Source organism: Capsicum annuum, chromosome 7 (assembly GCF_002878395.1).
Source record: "Capsicum annuum cultivar UCD-10X-F1 chromosome 7, UCD10Xv1.1, whole genome shotgun sequence".
NCBI lineage: Eukaryota > Viridiplantae > Streptophyta > Magnoliopsida > Solanales > Solanaceae > Capsicum > Capsicum annuum.
In genome coordinates, this window is record NC_061117.1 from 93,538,948 (window position 1) to 93,549,844 (window position 10,897).

General features: G+C 35.7%; 1 protein-coding gene across 1 annotated transcript; it reads right to left on the reverse strand.

Moving 5' to 3' along the window:
- Positions 1–912: 912 nt before the first annotated feature.
- LOC107842804 lies at positions 913–9,311 on the reverse strand. The gene is made up of 7 exons (XM_047393619.1): positions 8,986–9,311; positions 7,142–8,807; positions 4,565–4,998; positions 4,318–4,479; positions 3,787–3,862; positions 2,901–3,056; positions 913–1,393 (listed from the first exon to the last, which is right to left on the reverse strand). Exons 2-7 carry the CDS (start codon positions 8,795–8,797, stop codon positions 1,247–1,249), a joined length of 2,631 nt encoding a protein of 876 aa, XP_047249575.1. The 5' UTR covers positions 8,798–8,807; positions 8,986–9,311; the 3' UTR covers positions 913–1,246.
- Between the last annotated feature and the right edge of the window lie 1,586 nt (positions 9,312–10,897).

Consider the following 10,897-nt stretch of genomic DNA (forward strand, 5'->3'; position numbering starts at 1 on the left):
TTAGTTGTATTTACCGGTTCTTGAAGCTTTTCTATTGGTGGGTGGATTGGGGTTTTTGAAGAAGAAGTTCTTCAGTGATGGACGAAAATAGAGTGTTGTGACTGGTACGGAGTTCCACCATCAAAGTTCATCAAAATATGTGATTGGAGCTATTTGATTAGGGTGTTAGGTGGTTTTGATGGTGTTCTGACGGCGTGGTGGTGCGGCGATGGTGGGATAAAGAAGCAGAACTGGAGGGGTGGGGGGAGCTTAGTTGATTTATTTTTTTTTCAAAATATGTTAATTTCTCATGTGTCACTTGAAAAAAGACGTGGCATGCCACATGGAATCGATTATACTCATACTAATTTGTTGAGAAAAGAGTTTAAAATATTATGTTCTGATGAATTTAGAAATTTAGATAACAAAAAGGTAAGTAGAAGTGTTCAAATTACAAACTCTAACAAGTACAAGAGAGGATCGATCATTTCACCAAATATTTTTCATAAGAAATGTTGTCTCACTAATCAACACCATCTAAAATTTACACTTTCAAAATATTCACATTATATGATAATACCTACTAAAGTGAGTGCAGCTAAATTTGATGTGTATTACTTTATGTTGTGCTCCATTATTAACCGTACCACATTCGATTTGGCATCAATCAAAAATAATATAAAACTACTTTGATTTTTAAACCTGCTATGCATGGAAAACCAGAGTACAACCACTCCATAGTATTGATGATACGGTTCTTCATACAATTTGAAAACGTCTAACCAAACATTTTACTTATAGGCTGAGATGTTATCCCACATCGTGCAACACAATTTAGAGGATACAAAGAGTTTATCCCTTAGGGTCATTTCATAGCTGGTTTGGAAGTGAGTTGTGCATATATCAAATCATACATAAAACCACGCTTAGTAATTGGCTAGGAAGTTATTCATATATAAACATACTTCATCCAATTCCAACACCAGAAAACGAGTACATGAAAGTACACTTTCAAATCAATACTACAAAATAATAGTTCAGATGCCACTTTTGCTTAAAAACGATGCTACAAAAATGTACTTAGTAGGATTTTGGGATTTCTTTTTTAAATTTGGACGTTCAAAATGTAGTATCGATTTCCCATATGAGCATGGGAAGCATAATCATAAAACAGCTTATCTAGTTTCAAAATGTAGTGAGAGGGTGAGGTTATGATTTCTGGCATTCAAGAGGACCAACTCCATTTTTAATACTTTGAACAAAATCATCAGAATAAAGATGGTACTGCTGAATATCGCAGCGGCCCCTGCTTCAGGGAATCTGGCGCCTCAATGTGCTGAAGTATATGAGTCATCTTCATTCCAATGATCTGAACTTGGGGATTTGAGTGCCCATCCAGAAAAGCACCAGTAACCTGCATATTCCACATGCCACAAGTTATTTGCATTGAGTGCCGCTTAACTACATCTTCAACAGTCCAAGATGTTAAAAGGGAATCAATGGAAGGAAAGAGTAGGTAGTAACAATTATAGGGACAAAATTATCAGAGTAAAAGGACTAGAACTGCGGGGCATAGAAGAAACAAATGGCATCAAACAAATTATCAGAACTGATTCTTCTCTTAAAAAGTACTATAGTACTATAGCTCATGAACTGTGCCACCTGTGGCAGATCCGAATTTTCACCAAGGGGAGACAAAATATAAAGAAGCACACAAAGAAGTACGGGAATTCTCAACATAATACTACTATATATATATATTCTAACTACACTGTACTTTTCCAGAGAAAGAATGTCAATTTGATACCCCTTGGATAAGGGAGGCTCTGCCACTGTTTGCCACCAATAGATATCATTCTTATCGAGAAAATCTAGTATTGGCAATATTTAAGGACATCTAAATCTAATGAAGCTGGATTCATCATCTTTCAATGATAGTAGGGGAAAGGTCATGCAGAAGATTCAAAATCTACCTTGACAGCTGCATAAGAACGAAGTTTCAACATTCAAGGTTGACATTTACCAAAGATGAACCTGCCTTGATCACTTTGCCACCCCCACCACAAAAGAAAATATAAAAGGAGAAATAACTGTTCTACTCACCAACCAAATAACCAAGCACCCCAAGACATGTCATCTCCCTACTCACGAAATCAAATGTACACCAAAAAATAGTAGCAACCAATAGGGGACTGGCATTACATATTTTGATGAAGCAGCAGGTAAACTTTCCTTTGGGGAATTCAATTTAGTTTTAGCAGCAACACTGATGATAAGCAGTGGACCACAAGATAGAAGTAATTATGGAATTAGCTAGAATGTTCTTTGAGGAACGCAACCTCAAAAGCATAAGGATTTTGGATATTTCACAACCATTACATTTTATTCTCCAAAATCTTCTGGTCAAACTGGGGCACAGAAGCAGAATTTTGTGATCCTTTCTTCAGATCATATGAAACCTTGTTTTCTTAACCGAGAGATCCCCTAGGGTCATGGCGCACGGTTCGAAATTTGGTCATTAATGGGCCAGCCCCTCTACCCTTCTCCACTTGAATACCATGTTTTTGACTGCGGCAAGGTTCAACAAGTAAGGTGCGCCTAATACACACATCATGTGTTGCATTCCAACCAATAAACCAAGCCGAGCCATTCCAAATAAAACCTTAAAATGAATGGACCTCAATTAAATGATCTATTTTACTTCAGTTGACATAATAGTGCACTAGAGGGTATGAAAGGACTCGATGTTATGAAAACACAACATAAAAATTGCACAAGCGCAAGGATGGGCCTTTCAACATTTGCTGTTGTCAGTCAAGGTACAGGAAAATAGGTAGGACCTAAGCTTTGCCTTTGAATGATCAGGCAAACTCTGGGGAAGTGAGCAAAGTTTCTCATTTACCAAACTAAACAGAGCATACCTGAGTACAACCAAACAATTTTAATACTTCCAACGACAAGCAGTTATCAACAATCAATCCCAGGGCTTCATTTGTCAAGTTGCGGCACCAAGACAAATCCAGACTAATCAAATTTTTTGAACACTTGGCTAGAGACATTGCAGTGTTGTGTGAAACCTGTAAAAACATATAAAGACATTGGAAAAGTAAAGACTCCTTAACTTCTAGTCTGGCAATAATTCATTGACCTTTTGGGTTATCAAATTCCACGTACCAAAGAAAAAATGGAAGAGGAAAACTGACGTCTACAAATGAAAGCAAAGAAAATCTGCCAGTTTAGACTACACACCCAAGGTTCTGTTTTCTAGTTCTCTCAAAATATATATTTGTTTGATAAGTTAATGTTGATTTTACAAATAATGCAGCACCAAGAAAGTTGTATCCTGTAGGCCACCACAAAATGAGTGGAATTTCGCCGCTTCGGATTGTAGGGAGTTTATGAATACCATCATCGGGAACATCTACAAGGCTTCCAATTAAACCAAAAGTTGCTCTCAAAATATATTTGAAAAGTTGTTATATAAGCAAAGTTCACAACATACCATAAGCAATAGTTTCTTGACAAAATGGGGAAATATCACCTTTGTAACAAACAATGCTTAAAAAACAAAACTGAATACTAAAATCATTAGAATCTATCTCTCAATGAATAAAAATGTTGATCTAAGCCCATTTTTGCCGGCTTAATCAAGAATTCTAAGCCAAGTTTGTGATGTTGGTAATTTACTAGACAACAAGGACATAAAGTAGCAGATATCAACTGAATTCAGCAACGATAAGTACAATCAGAACCAATAATACAGTTTCCTAGGACCACACAAACACAATAAAGGAGGCAGTGATGTACCTTATTGACTGAATTGAGAGACAGTTCCTTCAAAGAATCCCCACTAGTTTCCACATAAGCAGCAACAGCTTCATCACTGTCATCAGTAAAAATAAGAAAAAGCTCATACCACTTTTATTTTGATATTTATGAATTCAAGGAATGCAGAAAAGACAACCAAAAAGATAGTAGCTTTTTTTCCATATTTTGAAGAGTGCATACAGCGAAGATCCTATATATAGGTTGAAACTACTATTATAAACCTTCATGCATATCCTTTTTTGTCATTTACAAAGATTGCCTACAGAGAACACCTATATGGAGCATCTGTTCTAAGCCTTCAAACATGAAGTATCTGTCAAATAAACCTGTTACCAATCACTTTGATATTTTTCGACAAAATGGTCTTGAGACATGAGCAACTAACATTCAAGAAAAGAAATAAAACGATACACAATGATGATGAAGATTGCAAGCAAGATAACGGCTAAAGACACTGCATATGCAACACTTGGAAAAACATTATCTGCTCAATTGCTATATTTTGGAAACCTGAATGCATTGCGACAGAGTTTTAGATAGTCAACTGCTCTACAACCAGCGGCGAGATGTCCAATTGCAGAGTCTGTCAATTTAAGCAAGTCGCTGAGATCTATAGCACGTAATCCAGGACAGTTTAGTGAAATCTCTTTCAGAGAACAGTCGGTCAATTCCCTGCGTCAGATTCAAGGCACAAAGACAATCAGCATCGGTCAAATTTCTGTGGAGCATCATTTTAAACATGATGAAAACAACTTACATGCATCCCTTCAGAACAATCTCTCTCAGACTCTGACCTCGATGAGTGACAAATTCTTTAATAAAAGCATCACAAACAGTCGGAATTCCAGCTACTGATAGAACTTCCAAATGTTCTAGCTTTAGCAATGCTGGCAGAATAAACATGGGTTCTATTGCTTCGCAATTGTCTGGATATAACTCCCTCAGAACTGATCCCAATGAATTAGATAAACAGATAACTCCATCACATGTAAGCAAAGAGCACTGGCTAAGATTCATTGACCTTAAATTAGGTGCTGCAGAGATGATCTCCTTTAGCCCAGTATCTGAAAGACGACATGCACCTTTCAAGGATAAGGTCGTCAATGCAGGGAGATTGTTTGGACAACGAGCTAATGTAGCCAATAGGATATAATCTGGCATACTGCGACCACATTGATCCAGTTGAAGCACCTGGTTCCACAAAGAAAACATTTTGAAGTTCACCAATCTGAACTAACATATCATTGATCTATTACTACATATGCAAGTAAAACCTGACCGGAGAGGGTAAAGACAGAGTAATCTAATACAGATCACACGAAGAGCGACACTTCTATACAGGTCAAGGACTAGGACAAGTCACAGGCTACACACAACAACAACATGCCCAATGTAATCCCACAAAATGGGGGTCTACACACGAATGTCGCTAATCAAAAGCAAGGGGGAAAAGGGAAATAACCATTTTTTATGAATTTTAGTTCCAACATCAATATAATGCTCAAGAATATAGTTAAGCTGAGATTATGCTACTGAACATGGTCCATTTGTGGCTCCTTTGTAAAAGGAAAGTACTTATTCCTTTAGTAGCAATAATAAGTATCATATGTACAGACTGGAACAGCAATGCAGGTTCTATATTCCTTTTTTTTTTTTTTGTTTGTGTGTGTGTGGTGGTTGGGGAAGGAGGGGGGGGTTACTATGTTTGGTTCCTTGAATGAGAGGTGAAGAGGAAGGACAGAGAAACCAAAAATCTACTTTCTTGTGTTAATTGTTAAGTATTGAGATTTACTTCCAATCATTTGGTAGGCGTGTAGTATGCCTCATCACTTCCATCCAGCTTTAGACAGGTTGGGACTGATTGTTAAGAGTTCGTGCCCTACTGATTATCTTATTTTCACCTAACTGTTGTTTATCGATGGAACAGGTTGCCTAACGTGTTTCAAGGAAGCAATAAAACAGAAAGTAAAGAACACAAGGATTTTTACGTGGAAAACACCCAGCTTAAAAGATGTAAAAAAACCACGACCTGCACCTCTATAGGATTTAACCCCAACTTCACTAAATAACTCTGAGCCTCAACAACGACTGATTACAAAACTCTTGTAACTAACAAATAGAAATTATAAGCTCTAATCCCTATAACTCAACAACTAGGAATTATAAACTCTAATTCCTTTGACTCAACAACTAGGAATGATAAACTTTTATTCCTAACTACACACACACCTCCCAAGGTATGCGTTCCCAAAGTCTCTGAGTTTTCCCCAACTCGAAGACCATCTCCTAATTCAATTTATAACACACTGAAACTAATATTACATCAATAGCTCAAACACAATGAACAACTCTAAAAATCAAAGCTAAAACTCTTAGCTGGATTCTATATTTAGAACCAGGTTCTTCAATGTGTTTCTTCAGTAATTGAGTATCACTTCGTGAAGTCAATCTGTCGATTGTGCTTTTCTGCTTTGTAAGTGCGTGTATTATTCTAACTGATGCATCTTCTATTTAAGTAGAGCTCTTCAAAGAGTCATTCTTTATTTCAAACTCCTCCTTTAATTAAAACTCTCATTGCATAGAGTTCTACTTCAAGTGAGACTCTTTCTTTATTTCCAACTCTTGTTTCCTTAGTGTTGTAGTAAAACTCCAACTCTTTTAAATCACCACATGTTTATTTATCAAAATCTTTCTCCTCCCACACATAGGACTCTTCAAGATATACTCAGAAGTGAAACTCCTTCACGTAGGACTCCTTTTTCAACTCAAATTGCTTTCCCTTATCATTAAGTGTTTGAATCAAATTCAACTTGTTATATTCCCCACATGATCAATAGCTTGAGTATATCAGAATTAGGCTTGCTTATTCGTTCTTGTCTTTGAGCAATCTTGTCCGCATCTATCAGTGAAACTGGAAATCTGCTTTCCTATGCATGAACCAACTCAAGTAACATGTTTCATTCATGTATCAATTTGTCAATCATCAAAACTACATAGTACCCAACACGGATGATTCAAAGCAATGCAATCCCTCAACTTTTACTTCATACTTTCTAATATTTCCTCATATGGCCCCGTTTGGCCATGAAAATTATAATTTTTCGGAGTTAGAGTTGGAGTTGTGTTTGGCCATAAATATAAATTAAAGTTGTTTTTGAAATTTTGTGAGAGAAGTATGAGTGAAAACAAGTAAACAGTTTTCACTTTTTTTACCGTAAAAAAGTAAAAATTTTTCATGGCCAAACGGCTGACTTTTACTTACAACATCTCCAACCATTCCCCTTTCACTCCAATCAAACATAGCATAAGTAAAGGAGAAAAAATTAAAACTCACCACCAAGTTGTTGGTATTGCATCCTTCAAAGCTTTCTGTGAACTGCTCCTCATTCAACCATGAACAATCCCTTACACGTATATCTGTAGGAGATCCACGGATAAGAAGTTCAAAAAATTGATACGTCATTTTCCTAGCATCGCACAGTGACCGGCAAATCTTGTGCCTAAGTGCATCAGGTACACAATCAAGTGAAGTGATTGCATCTGCATTCTTCACTAAAATGCCCATGCAAAGGTCTTGTAGTGAGGGAACCACCAGCTTTCTAGATTGGCATTGTTGGTCCTTTATGGGAAACCATACCACTTCAATCTTACTTTTCTCAGAGTTACTCTTCTGTTGATGCTTGATGTTCGTTTCACGATCTCTAATAATTTTCATAGCAGTTGAAAATGGACCGGGCCAGTCTTCTGTTTCTTCAGTCCCCATTGTCTCCTGTGGAATTTCCTCAGCAGCCTCATCAGCGACATTGGTATCCTCTTCTGCTTGGGAAGAGAAATGAGCAAACCTCAAAGCATTTCGCCTAGCAATATCCCTAAATCTTTCTCTATGAACTCTTCTTGTATCAGTTACACTGCCATTGGTATCTGAAACTTGCTCTCCCTCCTGAATAGTCCTATTCTCTGAGGAATTAATAGCACTTGAAATGATTTCATCAACAAGTTTCTCTGCCCCATGCTTGGATTTTCCTTCCAATGTATCAACATCATGACGCAAATCATCCCCAGCCATCACTTTTTTTCCCTTTTCCTCTCTGCTAAGCCTCCTTGTCCCTGAATCGCGATTTTGTAAAGTGACAGCTTGCCCATCACCCTGAACAGTTTCTGAAAAACAGGCAGAGTCAGGTACTGTGTGTTCAATTAATATCTCGTATGCTACCTCTGGTTCCAATTTCACCGAATGAACCACCAACAAATCCTGTTCAGAAACTGTGGCTTTACATTTCTCTTCTCTACTGAATCTCCTCCTCTTAACACTTGAAGGTTCAACTGAACTTGTCCCTAACTTATCTCTGGAGCCATCTGAACAGAAACAGTTTGGCATTCCTTCACTTAGCTTTCCTTGAGACAACATCTCATCGCAACCATTCCCAACAGATCCAGTATCGCCCACGGAGCCACCACTGCATTCTTCAACTACTCTCTTATAGATTTTCTTGCCTGACCGCAAACTCAAAAACTTAGTGTCCCCTTCTCCCTGCACTTCTATACTTGTCCTTTTCTCCTCATTTCCCTCTTTCATATTTTCAATTCTTTCCTCACTGCAGGCTGAATTTCCTTTATCATCAGATTCACTCAGACCTACTTCTTCAACTGCTTCACTATGTAACACCCCCAAACCCCCCGTTTCTACACCAAGAACACTGTTCAAATTCTTGCCATTATCAATCTCAAAATCCTTACTCTTTCCTTTATGACTCATAACTTCCCTCAAACCAGTTTTAGAAGCCAATCTCAAACTCCTCCTTCCAGCAACACGAAGAATGTCACAAGTAGCCAAAGAAGGAGAAGTGGGAGTGACGTTACATAGAGGTTGGACTAAAGTCTCGAGAAATTTTGATGGATTTGTCGGTTCCAATACATCATTTTCTAGGGTTTTTGGAGAGAGTTTAGGCTTGGATGCCGAAGTCACCTCGCGAGACCTCAAAAGCGTCATTATCTCTTATCTTTGAAGTATGAAACCAAAAGAAAAAAAGGAAAATCACAGTCACATCTAAACACTAAACAAACATATAATAAGAACACAAATAATAAGTGCACGGAATTAAAGGACAAAATTCAAAGCCTCAGTAGAGTGCTTGAGAAAACTAATAAAGGAAGCTAATAGAGTAAGTTGACAGTTACCTGTGATGGCGAGGAGACTAGGGGCGAGCAATGTGGGGGCAAAAAAATGAGGGAAATGAGACTGTACTAAAGAAGGTGAAAGCGGAAAATGAGGAGTAGAGTAGTGAAAGGAGTAGTACAGCGGTTGAGGACGGCGGTACGTTTCTCAAGTTTGACGACTTTTAATGGGCATTCACGAAGCTTACCGGACACGCACACGACACGCCTGTTGGTATCACTTCGACTTTCCCGCCATAAATATGGGTTGGGCTTTGCCTCAATCAGGCCCGACTCGTGTGTTTCTATGTTAAAAAGAAAAAAAAAAAAAAAAGCAGAGCACTTTGGAAAACGAAAAGAAAACGTAAGCGTTGTAAAATCACCAAGAACAATAATCTCTCTTTATATATATATAGTATAAATAATTTATATCTATAATCTATATCTATAATTTATAATCTATAATTTATATTTATAATATATTAAAAATGTCAAGGTCCTTAGAAAATGATTTGAACTTTTTGTCGTTCATTAAAAAACTCTACTTTAGGGATAACTGTTTTTTCATTATATAATTAAAATTTATTATTTAATTATTTTTATTATACTAACTAGACTTCCTATAATATATGGTAAAAGAATTAATTAATATTTATTTTTCTACAAGACTTTCTAAAATATATGGTAAGAGAATTAATTAATATTTTTCTTTCTACTGTTCAATTAGAAAAATACTCCTAAAATAGGATTTTACTAAGAAAATACTTCTATAAATATTGAGAGATATGTTAAAATAGATATTCATATTTATTATTTAAATAAATATCTTATTTAGTATAATGTTTGAACTCATTAAAGTGAGATATATATATATATATATATATATATATATATATATATATATAAAAGTGGCAAGATATTAAAAAGTCACGTGACAATGTTTAGGACAAAACTTAATAGTGTTGTAATAAAAAATTTAAATTAAAAAATATTAAATATTTAAATTTGAAAATAATAATGCTAGAAAAAAAAATCATTAACTTAAACCTAGGAACTATATTTAAAGGGTCCTAAAAGAATTTATATGATGTACAGAATATACACATATATTTTTTAAAAAGGCTAATCATAATCATGAGAATATATACGAATATTTGAGTCTGATCATCAGCTTGGGATTTAATGAAATTTTTCAAATCATTTATTAATAGAGGAAATTGATAAAGAATACCAGCTAAATGGTAGTACTACTTATTTTCTGAACAGTCTTTCCAACTTGAAATTTAAAAATCTTATCACAGATGTATAGTAAAATTTTAAATTAAAAAATATTAAATTTTTGAATTTGAAAATAATAATGCTCGAAGAAAAAAAAAAGAAATTTTCATTAACTCAAATCTGGGAACTATATTTAAAGATTCCTAAACAAACTCTAAAAATTAGTTACAAGGCGTTTTTTAAAAAAAAAAAAAAAAGAAATTTGAACTTTAATATATCTGTTAAATCAATAACTTTAGGGTTATGGAATTTCATCACGTAAGTTACAAGAGAAATTTGAAGGAAAGGTGTCTTTTAAGTCTTAAACGAAGAATTGGTAACATTGACCAACTTAAAGGGTCAAACATCATTTGAAAACTTGATTAAGTTAATTGTGAATTTGATTAATATTTTCAAAACTTTCTAATCTTTTCAAAAATATAAATCAACCCAACCCATACCCCTCTTCAATCCAAATCAACCAGTCTCTCTCCTCTCTCTCGAAAGGTTCTCTCAACTCTCTTCCAACTAACAGTTCTGTAAATTTCTCATTTCAATCCTCGGCGACTTCAATACCTAACGATAAATAGTTGGGCTTCGAGTTCCTTTTCGACTTCAACCTTCAATCGATGTGATAGCTTTGTTCTCCAGCCACAACAGCTTTGAATTCTTCAACCTT